At 42.5% G+C, this 20102-nt stretch overlaps 1 protein-coding gene across 5 annotated transcripts in view; it reads right to left on the bottom strand.

Moving 5' to 3' along the window:
* The window catches only part of RNF157 (ring finger protein 157), a 111006-nt gene that overhangs the window by 25787 nt on the left and 65117 nt on the right, over positions 1-20102 (bottom strand). For 3 of the 5 annotated variants that reach the window (XM_087709890.1, XM_087709888.1, XM_087709893.1), the window contains exons 3-6: positions 11917-12005; positions 3151-3297; positions 1345-1462; positions 899-983 (exon numbers count right to left, since the gene is read on the bottom strand). In XM_087709890.1, coding sequence (XP_087566016.1) covers positions 899-983; positions 1345-1462; positions 3151-3297; positions 11917-12005 — 439 coding nt within the window. The remainder of the gene's footprint in view (positions 1-898; positions 984-1344; positions 1463-3150; positions 3298-11916; positions 12006-20102) is intronic. The other 2 variants (XM_087709889.1, XM_087709891.1) reach the window with 2 other exon arrangements.

Below are 20102 nucleotides of genomic sequence, written 5' to 3'. Positions count from 1 at the left end.
CGAAAGGTCTATACTTGAAACTGGCTGAGAAGACTGAGCCCATTAATTCTCCTGGATCTGTAACCAATTTTTGATACATTGACCATGGTATTCTTTCTGAACTTTCAGAGAAGATTGGGCTCTATAGTGGTTCCAGCCTCTCCATGTCTAGAAAGTGATGCTGAGGGTTTATTGTCTTGTACTTTGACTGATAGGATGGCAGCATCTTACAGGATCCAATCTGGAACACATCCTATTCAACAGCTACATGAACCCACTGGAGGAAGTCATCTGCAGCTTAATAAATGGGTTGTAGAATGCTTAGCGGGCATGAAATGCTATCATCTTCACTACCAGTTTGGGGGCGGGGGGGAGAAAGAGAGAGAGAGAGAGAGAATGAGAATGTGTGCACACACACTCTAGTGGTGCAAAATTGTCTACCCCAGAGAGAGAGAGGGAGGGAGGGGGGGAGAGAAAGAGAGAGAGAGAGAGAATGAGAATGAGTGTGCATACACTCTAGTGGTACAAAATATTCTGATCCATTTCAGGGGTTGCAGAAGAGATCTCATATGTTGCAACAGGCAGATTAGTGGATTGAGCTACCCCAGAACATGAGGACTAGGCAGAAAGTTCTGGGATAAAAAACTCTGCATTCCTTGGTCTTCTTTTCCATGCTCTCAGGCAATGAAACACATCCATAGGAAATACATCCCTTGTCCAACTTCTCACAAAATTAAGACAGTGTGTAGATGTAGCTTCTTTACCAGGCTATTGCTCAGGGATTAAATTTTCAATCTTAATTCTCTAATTTTTTTTAAACCTTGCTTGTCACAATTTCTTTGAACAGAAAGTAAACTGTATACCAAATAGAATAAACAAATAAATAAAGCATGAACATGAACCTTAAGAGCATCCTTACCATCGCCCTCATCTACCACTGCAAGAACCACCATGGGATATATTTCGCGGTCCAGATCAAAGCTCAGCTGCAAAGAATGAGAGGCCTGAAGTAAAAAGGCAAGTGATCTTAGAGAGTAAAATACTGGTAGCACCAGCAGAATTATAGTAATCCACTCATGTGCCCAGCAAGCATTACCACAGGTGTGCAATACTAGAAATGCAGGCACCCTGGGGAGTCCTCATTTAGCACAAAATGTCTGGAAACACTCTGATTTTTAAAAAGACAATCTCATACAGTAGACATGTGTTACTCCATTAATGTAAAACAGTATACTTTGTTCCCTGATAAAGATCTCTATTTTGTACAGCATGCACGGGGCCTGATGAAATATGAATCTAATAGGATACTTGCTCAAAAAAGTAATTCCTCACTATTAATTTCTTTGAAGCATGCGTCTTCCTTACCTCTTCTTCAGTCCATTCTGAGGGATCAATGCTATGGGAAGGCAAACAGAACTGCTGGCATACACCTCGCTTATAATGGACAGTCTCGGAGTGTAAACTGCTTTCCTTGGGGATATAACTATAAGGAAAAAGTGGATAACCCAGAGTGAACAATCCCACACAATGCTCTTATCTTCCCAACCTAGTAGGGGGTCTTCCAAGATATGGAGCATCATCTTCAGACAGCATTTAAAGCCACCTCCTGACTGACCCAATTTTTTTTCGTAATTCTAGCAATAAAGTTATATATCATTTCTGCTTGTCTGTAATATATTTTATTGATACAGTTGTTTTATCATTTTAATTGCAATGCTGCTCTGAAGAATCACTAAGCCACTGAAAGATGTGTAAAAAAAACTCACCCCTAAACAATTAATGTTGTTATTGGGCTATCAGTTAATTTGATTCTTGGTGGTTACAAAAACAAGTCTCTGGAATTTTCTTAGCAACATTTTTCAGAAATAGCTTGCCAATTCTTTCTTCCTAGGGCTGGGAGAGAACGTCTGGCCCAAAGTCACTCAGCCATCTTCTGGGCCTAAGACGAGACTAGAACTTAGTCTCGCAACATATAACCAGCACTTTTAACCATGTGGCTATCATAAACTAATATAACTAATGCAGATATCACCCAGAAAACAGCTCTTCTTTCAGGCATGATATCAATATCACGTTTTCATTTTTGTGTTACTCCCCCTTTAATTTGCTATTATCATGCTTATTAGAATATCATTTTCTCAAATGGAAAATAGTCATAAAGAGGTCCTTTTTTCAAGGCCATCCAACCTGCAGCCTTCGTTCATTTTTCAGCTCTGCTGATTGATTAGGAGGCCCTTATTTGCATCTTTGTAACATCAGCATATTTAAGCTGGCTTCCATGAACACTTCCACAATAGCACTGTTTTCAGAATCTGCAGTGATGCATCACAAACCAATTCACGGGGCATAGGGTCCTCAAAAGCCATTTTAGGCTAAATTCTGCCACACCACAAGGCAGCAAAGCATGAAGCTACGATTCAGGCACATATTTGTTGCAAGAACCTTGGAGAGCACCTTTTCAAATGGGGCCATTAACCTCTGCTTAGCTGAAATTTAAATCTGGCACAATCCCGGGGGTGGGATTGAAAAATTGTAGCAACCGGTTCTCTGCCCGGTTGCTGGGTGGGCATGGCCATGGCCTTTCTCAGGCTCCTGGACCACTGGGGGGTGTTTTAGCCCTCCCCAGGCTCTGGAGGCTTTTCTCGAACCTCCAGGAGGGTGAAAATGGCCTCTCCCGGGCTCCAAATGCCAGAATCAGGCCCATTTCCAAACTCCTGGAACTTCTAGGAGGCCCGTTTTTTGCCTTCCCAGAGACTCCATGTGGGCCCTGCACTTACCTGGCATCCAAAATGGGCCATATGGAGAATCCTGTGAGGAGCGGGATAGGATGGCGGGCGGGGCCAGCCAGTCCTTGCAAGTACTGGCTTGGCAAACCAATAAAATTAGCATCTGGTTCGCCCAAACCGATCCGAACCAGTTGAATCCCACCCCTGCCTCTATCCCCACCTTTCCTACAATTTGAAGCTAGGAGGGAATTAGCTGTGGACTTACCAGCTTTCCTACAGTAGACACTTGATATAAAACAGCAGAGGTTATCAGAGTATTTTGCGTGGATATATCTTGGTTACAAATTTGCAGTTCCCTGAACAGACAGCCCTGTCCACTTTTCCTCTAACAATGAACAACGATAGCTATGAGGTGATACCTTTCCCCAGCTCTCCTTTGATTTACCTCACCACTCCATTCTGAAATTCTTCAGTGGCTTGATAATAAATGGTTATGGCCACCCGTGCATCTGTATCGAATGTGAACTCTACGTTGTACTGGACTTTCGCTTTGCTGACTTCTTCGCCTGGAGACTTCACTTCCTCTGTGCATCTAACAGAGCAGAACAAAGTAACCATACATTTGGTACAAATGCTGAAGATCCAACTTTTAAAGAAGTGATTTGGGGACTTCAAGGAGTAATCATCCCAATAAATCTGGAAGGCACCAAGTTGAAAGTTGCTACGGTATGATTGTACATAGGGTTTTAATTTTAATCAACTTCTCCTTAAAGAAGGAAGCGTTGGAAGCTTATTGAGACCTTAAGCTTTGGCTGTGCTTGTTGCTGCCTCAGACGCCCCCCCCCCCCTTGGTTCTATCTTGCTCACCCTGCTATTTGCTATCTGCCCCTATCTGCTTTAGGAAAGACCTGGCCGTTTCGACTGACTGGTGTGCTTGCTAGGGTGGGGAAGAGGACGACCCTCTAAACCCCCTGAACTGAGCCCTGTGTCACTGCGGCCTTCTCCGGACATTGCCCTTTGCATCCCGCTCCAGCCACTAGGGGAGTAGGATTGTGGCTGAGTTGGTGTGAGAGTAATGGGGGATGGCGACCATGGTGGCAGAGACTGGGCTCCAAAAACATCAGCACTTCCCTCCTCCTCTGCTAAAGTGGCTCAGGCTAGTTCCAAACCTTGGCCCCCTGGATTGGAACACTTACTCATCGTTAAGACTGCCATCTATGAATTACTGGACTTTCTACTTTTTACATCTTGCCCTGCCTGCATACGGCCGCCTTGTATATTATCCATTTCTGACCGGGCGGCCAAGGACGTTTCCCCAGGACATAGGAGGGGAGAGAAACGGAGTACCTCTCCCCCCCCTTTTCATATTGTTACACATCTAATTGCGCAATTTCTTTAAATAGTATGATGAGTGTATGGGATTGGTTGTGATTGAATGAATGGCCCACTTTTACTATCATATTGTTGTAAATTTTTGTGTTTTTTAACTTTTACGTGGGGACTGTTTGGGGGAGTGCATGGGTATGTATGATTCGGAGGACCTGCCGGGAGATGCGGGGGCCATGGGGGTGGTTGAGGGGACCAGAGACACGGGAGAGGGTCGGGGTATTACGGTCGTAACAGGGAGGGGCAGATATGGCGGGGACTTTAGGGCTGGCCATTACCGGGGAAGGAGGGTTCGCTACATCACAGAGATCCCTCCTTCCGGCCCTATGAGTCCCACTCCGAGACCAGATGGCGCAAGTAGTCAGGACCCTGGACTCAGGCTGCTGTCGCTAAATGCCAGGTCTGTGGTACATAAAGCTCCTCTCGTCCGGGACTTAATTTTAGACGAGAGGGCAGACCTGGCATGTATTACTGAAACCTGGCTGGGCCCAGAGGGAGGAGTCCCCCTTGTAGAGCTGTGCCCAGAAGGATTTCAGGTGCTGCACCAGCCGAGAGCCCAGAGAAGGGGTGGGGGTGTGGCCGTTGTTATCCGGGAGTCGTTAGTTCCTCGTAGGGTCCCTGCTCCGGAGCTTGTCGGGTGTGAGTCCCTGCTGATAAAGTTGGACCTCAAGGGTCAAGTGGGTCTGCTGTTAACGTACCTGCCTCCCAACAACGTTGCAGCAGCCCTCCCCTCGCTCCTCGAGTCGGTAGCCGAGCTGGCAATTGAGTTCCCTAGGTTGATGGTCCTGGGGGACTTTAATTTGCCTTCGCTCGGCGAAAACTCTGATGGGGCGCAGGAGTTCATGGCTTCCATGACAGCCATGGGCTTGACCCAAGTAATTCGGGGCCCAACCCATTCGGCGGGTCACATGCTCGACCTCGTATTCCTCTCGGAGCAGTGGATTTGTGATCTTGGTCTGAGGGGTAACGACATCATACCCCTGTCGTGGTCAGACCATTACCTACTGAGGCTCGACTTCCGGAGACCAAACCCCCACTGTAGGGAGGAGGAACCGACCAGGTGGTTCCGCCCCAGGCGACTTATGGAACCGTTAAGGTTCCAGACAGAGCTTGGGGTTATTCCTGATACTTTCGCCCACAGTCCGGTGGAGACTCTGGTCGCTGCCTGGCACTCAGCAGCATCGGAGGCCCTCGACCGGATTGCGCCACTACGGCCCCTCCGAGGCGGCGGATCCCGGAGACCCCCTTGGTTCACCGAGGAACTCCGGGAGATGAAGCGCCGGAGGAGATGCCTAGAGCACCGATGGAGGTCTGATAAGTCCGAATCGAACCGAGCAATGGTAACCACCTGCACCAAGGAGTACACCAGGGCACTTAAAGCAGCGAAAAGATCTCACATAGCCACCTTGGTTGCGTCCGCTGAGTCCCGCCCAGCCGCCCTGTTTAGGATAACCCGCTCCCTATTAAATAAAAGGGAAGCGGGGGAACCCTTGCAGGGCAGAGCTGAGGATTATGCCCAATTCTTAGCGGACAAAATTGCTCGGTTTCGGTCGGACTTGGACTCCATCCCCGCAGTTCCAGCCGAGGCACAAGAGGATCAAGTAGAACATCTCTGGGTTGAGTTTCAGGATGTTACCCCCGGGGATGTGGACAAGGCCATGAGGGCTGTAAGTGCCTCCACCTGCGTACTGGACCCGTGTCCCTCATGGCTGGTTACTAACAGCAGTGAGGTGACACGAGGCTGGATCCAGGCGGTTGTGACCGCCTCTCTTCGGGAGGAGAACTTCCCCGCCGCACTGAAAGCGGCGGTGGTGAGACCCCTCCTAAAGAAGCCATCTCTGGATCCAGCTGTTCTTAATAACTATCGCCCAGTCTCCAACCTTCCCTTCCTTGGGAAGGTTGTGGAGAAGGTGGTGGCCTTCCAGCTCCAACGGTCCTTGGAGGAAGCAAACTATCTCGACCCCTTCCAGTCAGGCTTCAGACCCGGTTACAGCACAGAAACCGCTTTGGTCGCATTGACCGATGATCTCTGGAGGGCCAGAGATGGAGGACATTCCTCCATCCTGGTCCTCCTTGACCTCTCAGCGGCTTTCGATACCATCGACCATGGTATCCTTCTGCGACGACTGCGGGAGGTGGGAGTGGGAGGCACCGTGTTGCGGTGGTTCTCCTCCTACCTCTCGGACAGGTCGCAGTCGGTGTTAGTGGGGGGGCAGAGATCGTCCCCTAGGCCCCTAACTTATGGGGTGCCTCAGGGCTCGGTCTTATCCCCCCTACTATTCAACATCTACATGAAACCGCTGGGAGAGATCATCCGCAGGCACGGGATCAGATACCATCAATATGCGGACGATACTCAATTGTATCTGTCCGCCCCGTGCCAACTCAATGAAGCGGCAGACGTGATGAACCGAGGCCTTGAAGCCGTTATGGACTGGATGAGGGTTAACAAGCTTGTGCTCAACCCAGAAAAGACCGAGTGGCTGTTGTGTTTCCCTCCCAAAGATTCCACCAATATTCCATCTCTCAGGCTGGGGGGTCAAATTCTATACCCCTCAGAGAGGGTTCGCAACTTGGGAGTCCTCCTGGATCCACAGCTATCGTTTGACCACCACTTGACGGCTGTGACCAGGGGGGCATTCGCCCAGGTTCGCCTGGTGCGCCAGTTGCGACCCTACCTGAATCGGGAGGCTCTCACAACGGTCACCCGGGCCCTTGTGACCTCTAGGCTGGAATACTGCAATGTGCTCTACATGGGGCTGCCCTTGAAGAGCATCCGGCGACTTCAGCTAGTACAGAACGCGGCCGCGCGAGTGATTGTGGGTGCACCTCGGTTCACCCACATAACACCTATCCTCCGCGAGCTGCGCTGGCTACCTGTCGAGCTCCGGATGCGCTTCAAGGTGTTACTAGTCACCCATAAAGCCCTACATGGTAGTGGATCTGGATACTTGAGAGACCGCCTTCTGCCAATTACCTCCCTGCGACCAATAAGATCACATAGATTAGGCCTCCTCCGTATTCCATCGGCCAGCCAATGCCGGCTGGCAACTACAAGGAGGAGGGCCTTCTCAGTAGTAGCCCCGACCCTTTGGAACGAGCTCCCCGTGGAGATTCGTACCCTCTCCACCGTCCAGGCCTTCCGCACAGCCCTTAAGAACTGGCTAGCCCGTCAGGCCTGGGGACAAGGATAGCCGCCCCTCCCGAATGATGAATGTATGTTGTTTACTATTTTATTATATGTTCTATGTCAATGTCTGTATTCCCCCTCCCTGATTTTATGTGAGCCGCCCTGAGTCCCCTCAGGGAAAAGGGCGGCCTACAAATATTAATAAAATCATAAAATCATAAATCATACATGTTAGAATGCAGTATTGCAGGCCAATTCAGCTCACTGCCAGGTGTTCGATTGACTGGCTCAAAGCTGATTCAGCCTTCCATCCTTCTGAGTTGGGTAAAATGAGGAGCCAAATTGTTGGGGGAAATAGGCTGACTGTGTAAACCGCTTAAAGAAGGCTGTAAAACACTGGGAAGCGGTATGCAAATCTTTGTGCTATTACTATTGTAAACAATTGTCTCTGGTTTCTTAGAAATACGAGACCAGCATTTTTTTCAGTTATGTTCCTTGGAACCCTAGGGTTGCATAAGAACTTGATGAAGTTTCATAAGAGACTGAAGTTCATTAAAACCTAGCCAATTTTCCCTAACTACAGCTACAGGTTCCCGTGGCACGACAAAACCGTGCTCGACTAAAGTGCGCCCGATTAAACCGCATCGCTGACGTCATCAACAGGGCGACAACAGCGAGCGCGGAGAAAGAAGGGCGCTTTAAATAGCGCTTTGAAAGCAAGCCGATTCAACTTAAGGTAAGGGTTAGGTTTAGGGTTAGCTTTAGGGTTAGGTTAAGGGTTAGGGTTAGGTTAAGGATTAGGATTAGGTTTAGGGTTAGGTTAAGGGTTAGGTTTAGGGTTAGGTTTAGGGTTAGGTTAAGGGTTAGGTTTAGGATTAGGTTTAGGGGGGTTAGGTTTAGGGGTTAATTTTAGGTTTAGCGTTTACAGCGTGCTTCTGTCTCCGCGCTGTTGTCGCCCTGTGATGACGTCAGCTACGCGGTTTTGTCGAGCACGCTTTAGTCGAACGCGGTTTTGTGTTGGAACCACAGGTTCCATGTCATGAAAATGTCTTAACCAGTGGTGGGATTCAAATAATTTAACAACCGGTTCTCTGCCCTGATTTCTTCCAACAATCACCAAACTGCTCAGAAAATTAACAACCGGTTCTCCCGAAGTGGTGCGAACTGGCTGAATCCCACCACTGGTCTTAACCCTTGTTCTAGAACAGCGGTCCCCAACTCTGGTCCATGGACCAGCATCAATCCGCAGCATGCCAGAAATCGGGCCACCCAAACAAGCAAAGTCCAATCTGTGGGATGTAGGCAACACATGAAACCACACCCCTTCTGGTTCATGGAAAAATCTCTCTCCATGGAACTTGTCCCTGGAGCTCAAAAGGTTCGGGGCCGCTGTTCTAGACCTAAACCATAAGAAATAGTATTACCTTTTCTTGAACTACTATCTCACTATCTTCACTGGGACATACTTAGAGTAAAGGGTTCTTGAATCCAGGATTGGCACAGGTTTTGGGTGATTACACCAAGAGTTTCTGTACCCAAAGCTTTTGTAGACATTTTTCCCCTTATACATTCCAGAAAGTTTGTCCATTGTTTTTATTACAGAAGAAATATCTAGTGGTAGTTTAAGAGGCTGCTCTCTGACAGTGAGCTCATAGGTCAGCAACAGAGCATATTATTCTGTATGCCGAAAGTACGAGGAGTTCAAGGTTCAGAATCTCCTAGTAGACCTAAGAAGCTTCCCAATAAAAACTGAAAATAGCTTATTAGGCCTGATGCAAATATAAGGAGGCCTTTAATATGGCTATGTGCTGTTTCCATACTTCTGGAAGCATGTGTTGAAATCACAATACTGAGATTTGGTACGAGAATATGTCCCTATATTGCTTACTTCAGCTAATATTTATACCTATTGGCTACATTTATTTATTATCCCACCTTTATTATTTTTATAAATAATTCAAGGCGGCAAACATACCTAACACTCCTCCCTCCTCTTCTTTTTCCCACAACTACAATCTTGTCAGATGGATTGGGCTGAGATAGAACCATTGGCCCAAAGTCACCCAGCCAGTTTTCATGCCCCTCTGCCTTCTAGCAAAGTACTGAATGCATCCCTCTTCCACTTTTTCAATAGTTCTTTCTCAATAAATAATCCAAATGTTTTATTGTATCCTTTTTATCTACACATTAATCTGCTATTTGTCAGTATGAGAGAACACCAGAGTTACCCACCCCAGCTCCGCAAAGGCAAAAAAAATGTCATGTGACACGATCGAGTTTGACACCCATGTGCTAAACCATTTCTGCAAAAACATTGAAGTCCCAGGTTATTGCACAGACAGCTTTTGCCCAGAATTACTGACTCCCAAGTATGAGTATGAGAACAGAAGAGATAAAGGACAAGAATATGAAACCAGAAAGCTAGTCCATTAGCATAATACAATTCTTCCAGGTTGTTGCTGAGAAAGTGACAGTTGAAGATTATTCACCTGATTTAATGAAAACTGACACTGCTGAATTGCAGGACGAAAACAAGTACCAACTAAGGCCTTGCTCGCATGTTTTACATCTTTGCCTATTGTTTGGATTCTCTGGAGACAAACACAGACTTGTTACCTTTGCAAAAACAGAGTAAACCCAAAGGAATACACGGCAGTACATTTACAGGGAAAAATTATAAATGACTTCCACTGCAAGGATGCCTGTTTTAAGCCATTCTTCAAACACACTTAATTTCTGAATGCACTTGCATGTAGAACCATATGCAAGTTTTAGATCGGAGGTGGGGGTGGGGAAGGTTATAGAGAGCAGTTAGGAATCAAAATCAAGGCATATTAACTTGGTAGAAAAATATCTTATACTGAGACCTGTTCCTAATTGCTCTTCTGCTGTCCAGAATCCCAACTATTTAGTTCTCAGGACTGAAATGAGGAGAATTGACCACTAAGGAAAGTTCTCTCTTGCTCCATGCAGATCTACACTGAAAGCAATTATTCCCCTCTAATCCCAGCCTAGCAACAAAAATGAATTCAACTTTATTTAAATCCTATTGTCACCTGTAGTTATCCTGAAAGCCAGACAGGGAAGATAAAGACCAAAAAGAGACAAGAAGCTGATCAAATCATTTTACACAACACTTGGAGAAATTCTTCCCCAGAATTGTTCACACTTAATCCCCGTGTTAATCTTGAGGAGCTGCACACGGATACGCCCTGCTGCACAAGAGCGGATGGACTGCTTCCAACAGGCAACATCTGTACATAATACTGTAGCTGTTCAGAGCTAATTCTCACTTTACTTTTTGAAGTCAAGTTCAAAAAATACCACCCAGCTTTCATGAGTCCTAAAGTACAGGACACTGTCAATAAGCAGCTGGCCTATGAGATTGAGTAGCTAGACCTCCCAATTAAAGAAATCCACAAAGATGGGGATTTCTGCTGATTGATTTTCATGTCGGATGAGAGCTAGGAAGCTTCAGCATTTAAATCACAAATACAATCGGAAGAAGACAAGAACTGGTTGACATAAAGATGTGTCAGAGGGAAGCTTGCCTCTGCTGACATATTTGTGTTTTGCACTATTGATGTAATTGCATCCAAAAGCTGCAAATTTGTTGTTGTCGTACTGTATGTAAAGAATTACTATATTTTTACAGAAATACACAATATCACAGATGAAAGCCTTCTTGAAAGTATTTGAGGGAATATTGGAAGAAAAAGCAATGACATTGCTATACTTATATTTGGCTAAGTATGGCTGAGATGTGCAAGAAACACACCAATGAAGTAATGGGGAATTTTCACTATCCTGATATCAACTGGGAAACAAACTCTGCAGCTTGTCTCACAGAATTATGGATACTCCATCACAGGAGGTTTTCAAAAAAGATTGGACAACTATTAGTCTGAAATGGGCAGGAATTGGACTAGAAGACCTCCAAAGGTTCCTTCTGCCCCTATAATTCTATGGGGTTTTTTTTCTTAACCCAAATTTGGAAAGTAAAAACAAAACAAAACAGCCCCAAGTCATCTAAATAGAGGAGGAGCAGCATTGTTCCAGAGAAATATCTAAAAGGGCATGCCATATACCAGCCGTGCTACTGTACTAGACAAGACAATTTGTTACAGCAATGTATTTTAATTTATACACATATCAAAGTTTACAGTCAATTAGGCCAAGACATCTTTGGCCTATTTATGTTCTGTTTTTCCTGTAGAAGGTCATTTCCTTGTGATTCTACCCACAGGGGCTTTAGAAAGCTGAGTTGGGGAGATAAAATCTTTGGAAAGTCCATTTTGACCTGGAGTAGCTTTTCCAGCTTGGGCCTTTGAGAAGTGCTGAGGTGATAATTCTTTGAATTCCCAGCTAGCACCACCAAGGTGGCTTGGAATGATGGGATTTACAACTGGGGGGGGGGGGGGGGAGGCTGAGAAAGGCTGGACTGGAAAGTAGCAAATCTATAGTTACCCCATCACACCTCTGTCTGGTCTAACTTTGTATTCTCTTCCGCGGCTCCTAGGCAAGCCCATTCAAGCAAACAAGTTCCCTTCAGAAAGCCTTAAGCCACAGGAAGTCGCATTCACTAAGTCATCTTAATGCGAGACAGTTCTCTTTGTTGGGGTATTTTTTCCTGCTTTGATTGAGTTAAAGGTTCAAAGTGCAGAACAAATCCCTGTTCTGAAATCACTGACTTACTTGACTAAACGCAGTGTGTCTTTGCGGATGTTGATCAGGCTCCTCAAAGTTTTCACTGGCTCCTGGGGAGGAGGTGCTGCATATGGAAACTAAACAGAACACAAAAGGAAATGCAAGGTTTAGATGTTGGAATATAAGTCAGACTATGAGACTTGAGCTGCAGTGAATAAATGACTCTTCATGCCTAAGCAAAACATGTAGTGCTCAACAGTGATTGTTTGAAGTTACAACAGTACTGAAAAAAAGTGACGGCTGACCATTTTTGACTCTTATGACCATTGCATCATCTTTATGGTCATGTGATCAAAATTCAGCCACTTGACAACTGATTCATATTTATGATGGTTGCAGTATCCCCATGTCATGTGATCACTTTTTGTAACCTTCTGACAAGCAAAATCAAAGAAGTAAGTGTTAAGTTCACTTAACAACCGTGTTACTAACTTAACAATTATGGCAAGAAAGGTCACAAAATGGGGTAAAATTCACTTAACAAATGTCTCACTTAGCAACAGAAAATTTTGGCTCAATTGTGGCCATAGATTGAGGACTACTTGTGTAGCCTAGACATCTGTTCCTGACTTTTGGGAGCGAATGACAGATGAGACCTCCCAAAAGATCTCAATAACCTGTTTCCCTGAAAATAAGACCTCCCCAGATAATAAGCCCAATCGTGCTTTTGAGCGCATGGGCTAAAATAAGCCCTCCCCTGAAAATATTGCAACACAGCAGCAGCAATGAGGTGACCACGCTCACCGCCTCCTGCACCTCAAAAATAATAAGACCTCCCCGAAAATAAGGCCAAGCGCTTATTTCAGGGGTCAAAAAATAAAGACCCTGTCTTATTTTGGGGGAAACACAGTATGTACTGCATTATGCCCCACAGCTCAATTAGCCTTAGTTTTTTTTCTGAATTTTGCAATTCAGCATGCAGGTAGGATCAGGTAAAATGACAAAAACAGCACTGTATCATCCACAACATAACTTTTATCCATGAGAGTTGTTTTCCAAGGACTAGACACAAACACAATCCTTGGGTGTATAAACACAAGCATAGAATCAAAATCATGTGAAATATGAGTACCGCTTTATAGAGACTTAGTAAGGCCACACCTGGAATACCGCATCCAGTTTTCGTTACCATATTACAAAAAAGATGTTGAGACTTTGGAAAAAGTGCAGAGAAGAGCAACCAAGATAATTAAAGACCTGGAGACTAAAACATATGAAGAACAATTACAGGATTTGGGTTTGGCCAGTGTAGAGAAAAGAAGGACTAGGGGGGACATGATAGCAGTATTTCAGTATTTGAGGGGCTGTCACAAAGAGGAAGGGGTCAATTTATTTTCCAACAAACCAGAGGGCAGAACAAGAAACAATGGATGGGAGATGGGCAGTGCTTGACATCACAATGACACGACATGCAATCTTGGGTCTCCAGGATTGCTGTTGATATCTCTGTTTCTGGACGGTCCTTTTGGACCTAAACTGTTCTGAAGGAACAGTGATAGAGAAGAGCATGTCCTGCTGATCTCAGGGGCATTGCAAAGCCCTTGGTTGATCCAGGAGAAAGCTCTTTTTGCCAGCTACAAGAGAAGCAACCAAAATGGCTGCTAAAGGTGGGGACAAGCCTCTGAAACAGAAGCAGTACAGGAGTGTGTCGAATTGATGAGAAAAAAATTTATTATTAGAGAAGGGAAAACCCAAAAGAATTGGAATTTAAAATAAAATTGAAGACAGAAGAAACCAAGCGGCGAGTCAACTCTGGTTTAAGATGATCGTGTTATCTTTTCTACCTTAACTTTGTTTGTTTTCTATGGATGAACTCTTTACATATGCCTCTTACTTTTAAACTGGACTGGTCTTCTTTTTTTCCTTCTTCCTCTATACTTTCTCCATTTTTGTATTCGTGGTTTAAAAGCTCTTCTCTCGTAAGGCAGAGACGTAGCGTAATTTTTACACTTTTTTCCCCCCTCTCTCGGACAGAGAGGCAGAAACAGATGGAAAAGAGGTAACACTGCCATCTAGTGGCTAGAGGCTTGGCAATATAAAGCTATAAACTTTGTTTACTGAAAGGCTCAGTGAAAATGTTTTGTTGATACAGGTGTTGCTTTGAAGGAAAGAGAAAGCTTTGATTTGAAAAACTCCACTGGATTTGTTGACCTAAAAAGTCTCGGATGTTTTGGCAGTGTTTATAACCTGGAAAATGGCACAACGTGAAGAAGAAAAGGCACTAACTTTGCAAAGAATTTTCTTAGTAATTCATAAGTTTTAATAATTACAGAGAGAATTGAAAAGAGACTTGAAATTATAGATCAAAATTCAAAAAGTACGGGGACAGCGATGAAGTTTGAGGACAGAGCTGAAAAAATACAGAGACATATGAAAGTGATAAGAATATTGTTGACACTGACAGCAAACTGAGAGTGGAGGGAAATGACAGCTGTGAAATACAGAAAGGAGAAATTGATGAACCGGATCTTCATTTTGGATGTCAGAAAATAGATGAAGAAAGGAGGGGAAATTTGGCAGAAATAATGATAGTAATCTCGGCAAAAGCACTAATGATAACAAAAGTGAAGCTGATAAAAAGAGCAGATAAAGGGTTTCGAATTCTTATAATGAACAAGTTCTTAAGAGAAGTCCACATAAGACTTATCAGGAAAACATTTAGAATACAGACTTTACAAACGGCAAGAGATATTGGACTACACTATCTCTGGAAGAATACAGGATGAAATGAAATGTCACAATAAATTTTAGTTAAATGTAATTAAATTTTGAGTTCTATGTATAGTCAAATAAATGATTAATAATGATAACAAAGCATTTATATGTACTAGATTGATAATATGAAATTTTATACAATACTGTAAGGATATTGAGGATATGGAGATGATGTTGAAAAGCCTTTTTATAAAAGTTAAACAATTTTATATAGAATAGATTATAAAGATGTAATATCATTGGATGATTTCAGGATAATGTAATAAAATGTTATAATATAAATTTACTTCAAATTTGATATGCCTTATGTTGAAAGGATGTAATAATAGCTGGGCTTAATGGATGTTTAATAATTATATCAATTTGTATACTTGTATATTAGATTGATGATACTAATAGGGGGGACATGGAATTGGAAACTATTAGAGAATGTTATCAATGCTAAAATGATTGAATGACTTAGAATAGGAGGAAGCATAATAACAATGTATACAAAGATATCTTGATTGTTAATATGTGAATTTTGATAAAATTCAAGTGAGGACTACGGAAAGGACACAGAAAGACTTTGTAACCAATCGACACAGTGTGTAATTGAAGAGGCTTTTATGTTATATGTGTTGTGTGTTTGTCTGAAAATAAAAAAATATATATAAAAAAAGAAACAATGGATGGAAACTAATCAAGGAAAGAAGCAGCCTGGAATTAAGGAGAAACTTCCTAACAGTGAGAACAATTAACCAGTGGAACAGTTTTCCTTCGGAAGTTGTAAGTGCTTCATCACTGGAGGCTTTTAAAAGAGACTGGACAGCCAGTTGTCTTAAATAATAGTCTCCTGCTTGAGCAGGGAGCTGGACTAGAAGACCTCCAAAGTCCTTCCCACTTCTATTCTGGTTGACACAGTACAGCATAGCAAATCTGTAAACAATTATTGCAGCACACACCTTCCCCAGCAATAAGCTATTGCTCAAGGTCAACTCCACTTTTCTAGGACTTTGCAAGGTGATGTTGCCAAATAAATGTTTCCAGTCCTCTGCACTCAGAATAACAGTATAACAGAGCTGGAAGAGACCTTCCAAATGAACTGTTCTTTGAAGTAATCTTTCTGGGACGCTTTTCTCCCACCTGTCCTTTGACTTAGTCTCAACGAAGGCCAAAGTTGCTTGGGTGTGTATGTACATATCTGTCAGTATGCATTTACATCCATGAATACACATGTCATAACCCAGCCCAAGATCTTAAAGCACAGATTTACCACTAGGTTCTCCCTGGATCATGCACAGCCCCCAAACCTTTTGCTGTGACTCTCAGAGATTTCCAGAAGTTGCTATTGGATTTTTAAAATACTTGGAACAGGATAATTATAAAATTAAGCCTGGATTGAAATCATTATTAAATTTAATCAAAAGTAAATGTAAATTGAATGGAATTCCTGTACTGGCACCATCACTTTTTAATGGTTCACCTCAGCATCCAAAGGCCAAGAGTGATCCGCAAGCTTTACAAAATAGTGCTCTTCCAATTCTTGGAAGCACTTCTCAGTACAGTATTTTTTCCCCCCTCTGGTTGTTGCTAAGGATCCGGGAGCAGGGGCTGAGAGCCTGCACAATGACTTGCACTGTAGTTCCAGTTGGGACTGCTGGATACATCAGGCCCCTCATAGGGAAGGAAGCATGGAAGGGAAGGGAAGAGGGACAGGAGAGATTTACTTTCAGTAACAGAGCTACAGAGTCAAGAAAATCAAGATGGTGGTCACTCTGTAGAGATTTAGGATGTGTCAAGATAAAAAGAAGGCAGGAGACAAATTAAGGGCAAAGGTTCAAACCTAGCTTTAATCTCAGAATACTTACGACCACAATTGAGTCTTAAATTTCTGTGGTCAAGTGAGACATTTGTTAAGTGAGTTTTGCCCCATTTTACAACATTTCTTGCCACAGTTGTTAAGTGAATCACTGAAGTTATTAAGTTAGTAACTCATTAAATGAATCAGGATTCCCCCATTGACTTTGTTTGTCAGAAGGTTGCAAAAGGTGATCACATGACCTGGGGACACTGCAACCATCATAAATATGAATCAGTTGTCAAGCGTCTGAATTTTGATCACATGACCATGGGGATGCTGCAAAGGCATAACTGTGAAAAATGGTCATGTCACTTTGTTCAGTGCTGTTGTAACTTTGAACAGTCACTAAATGAGTTGAGGACAACTTGTAATTATCAGCAGCAGATGAGCTATGAAAGTAAGGAACCATTCTCTTTCCCCTTGTATCTCACATCCCCTTCCTTTCCCTTAATTTCCTATATTTTTCTTCTCTTCTTCTTATTTTATGTAATTAAAAAATAAAAATATTTTGCAAAAGAAAGTAACCATTTGTTTCTTTGAAAGCCCTAGACCAAAACTCTAAAATGTGCCTTTCAAGATGGAGTGGTAAAAACAGATAGAAGACTTATTTTTAGATGAGACTCTTATTTTCTTTCCATTCTCTGTGACTTTGCAGACATGCCTTTTGGGGCACATTAGAGCAGCCTTGATAATCTCCATCCCCACTTGTGGGCACATGCATGTCTGTCCAGGATGCTTCCACTACAGCCTGTAACTGAGAGTTACACATCTGTGCCTAGATTCAGTACATTGTAAAGAGAAAGGGCAAGTTGCCAGCAATCCCTTTATGTTCTTATATTCCCCCCACACCAACCCCTTGACAATTGCTCTTATAATAGTCTAAAGTGCCCAGCGGAGTGAGAGGGAGTATTTTTAGCTTGCTGATCCAGCAAATGTTAATTTTGATCAGTATCTGGCAGTGCATCCTGTGATGATTCTTTGCTGGCTGTCTCAGATCTCCCTATTTAACCAGCTGTACTCCAGAGTTGTACTCCAAAAAAAGAAAAAGATTTCTGCTTCGTGCTAGTCACCTGCAGCATCTTGTAACAAGAAACAAAGCAGAGAGATATTTTTTTTCAGGTATATGGTTTGCTTGGAAGGAAAGGAAGCAAGCAAACTACACAGAATCAAGACTGTGGAAACAGAGGGATGTGGTGACTTTAGTCATTCACTTGAGTGGCCAAAACCTTTTGATTTTTCAATTGTATTTACTAAAACCCACACGAAGTCAAAATTAAGAATACCTGCCTTTTATCTATTGCCCTTTCTTATGTTTGTGGCTTGCTCTGTTCTCTCTTTTCCACAGCACATCAGAAAGGAACGCTTACTCATGAAACTTTAATGTGGGTTGCAAGGTGTTTTTTTTCCCTCCTGACCACCAGCATCCTGCCCCACAGTACCATCACACGCTATCTTTCAAGTGAATTTATGCAAGCCTATATATATTTTATTGCTCCAACTTCTGGAGTGTAAGTTTATTTTTAGTTTTTATTACTGTTATATGGGGTTCTATTTTCTATTACTTTATTACTAGGATTGTTCTTTTTATAAGTTACATTTAATTTCTACATATTATATTATTACTGCATTTTATTATAAATTGTTTAGACCCTCCCAAAGGGTTTGAAGTGGTTTATAAGTGCCTTTAATTTGTAAATGCATTTATTCTTCTAGAAAATCAAAAGTCACAGAAGATCTAACAAGCCGGGTTCTACAGGATTGGGAAGAAAAAGGCCACACAAATCCACAAGAGTCACTAGATGGCAGCAATAAGTTAGTGTTTTTTGTACTCCACAGCCACCTCTAGTGGTTACTCTGTATTTCTGCAGTTCAGATATGGTAGCCTTAAGAAAGTCTCCCCAGAAATACAGGAACATGTTTTCTGCAATCACATTTTAGATGTAGAATACAGTGAGATATTTTTAAACATGGTGAAAACTGTATTTTCCAAGCATTGCAGTTATTCATCAGGCAGAGAAAGAACATTTTAAAATGGGACTTCTAATTCAGAACTGGATTTCTCCTTGAATCATAAGGTCTTATGATTAAACTCTAACTGGCATTCCCATCCATAGCTATATTATGTTATGTGACCATCACATATCTTACACCAGCAAGAAGCTGAATATTACTGTCAGCTTGCCAACAAACCAATCTGGCATTTACCAATTCATAAGGCGGTTAGGGTATGAACAAAGAGAAAGAACAATATCCACATTTACTGATGATTGGAAACCTCTTATAGACTTTTCTTGTAAAAATAAAAATGATTTGTGATTTATGGTTTTGATGATTAGACAGGGAGACTATATTATTTTTAGAAAGAAGATATAATGCAACTTTGGAGAAAGATTAAAAAAATATTTTTTATAATTTATATATAATTATTATAATTTATAATAAGATTTTAGAATTGCTGTGAAGAATAGAGGCCTTTTAATCTTTATATCCTTTTTGAAAGTTTCTTTTCTTTTGCTTATGCCACTTTTAGCTTTTTATTGTTTTTCTCTTCACTTTCTCCATTCTATTTTAGTGTGCATTGGTTCTTATTGCTGTTAAAACTTTCAATAACAATTGTTTCAAAAAAGAGGCCAGGTCAAATAGTGCTACCCCTCATGTCATGTCAAGTGTTTTAGTGCCTCCAAGTGGTAACACACTAAAAGGCTTTAACCCAACACACAGAAGGCAATAGGTATAATTACTAAACTAGGACACGATTAACTAACAGCTGCTTTTATTTCTGAGGTATAATTATTATAATTCAAATACAATGGTTACTATAGTGGTTCTGATGGTACATTTTAACAAATCTATTGCTGTATCTGCTGTATTATTTATGATATCAGGGCTTATGGTATAGAGCAGCAGGAAAAGTAAGAAGTCTAAAGTGATTACAATCTGCCTTTGCAGTCAAATGACTTCTGTAGGATCATATCACAGATACTGCAATAGATTCATTAATATATGCCACCAACCTCTGCATCTGAAAAATATAACCACCACCACCACCACCCCCCGACAGGTGTATTTTAAAAGACATCTAACCAGGATATGATCCAACTGCAAATGTAGAAGGGTTTTAGAAAGTCGAGTGACCCACACATGTGGTGCAGTTCAGGTTTCTTAAATTCACTAAGTGCAGTTGTTGCAAAATATATATTGCATTCCATGGAGATCATTTGGACTTCATCCAAATCTAAAAGCTCCAAGGTTCATTTCCCCCAAGTTGCTGATTTCCCTCTACAAGTTTGACAAACAGATGTACACCTGCTTTGTACAATTGTAGTTTTAAAAATAAGTGATGTGATTATTAACAACCAAGTAGCTACAATATGCCAAAAAGATCACTGCAAATCTCATTCCCTGCTTCTGTTCAACCAGACCAAAGGAGAAAACAAAAGGAAGGGGTGTAAACAATGTACGTGTTATAACTTTGAAGCCAGACCCATAGTAGGAGTTATGATACAAATCAAAGAGACAAACAGACACTGTCAAAGTAGAGAACCCATCTTAGAATTCAACAATAACAGTGCATGATAACTAATATTAGTTGGAGCCAGAACAGAGGTGGTATTCA

This window comes from Thamnophis sirtalis, unplaced genomic scaffold (assembly GCF_051295495.1).
Source record: "Thamnophis sirtalis isolate CommonGarterSnake01/CBP01778 unplaced genomic scaffold, rThaSir2_p1.2 scaffold_3, whole genome shotgun sequence".
NCBI lineage: Eukaryota > Metazoa > Chordata > Lepidosauria > Squamata > Natricidae > Thamnophis > Thamnophis sirtalis.
The sequence above is the reverse complement of the archived record's forward strand: the minus strand, read 5'-3'. Positions and strand labels throughout refer to the sequence as shown.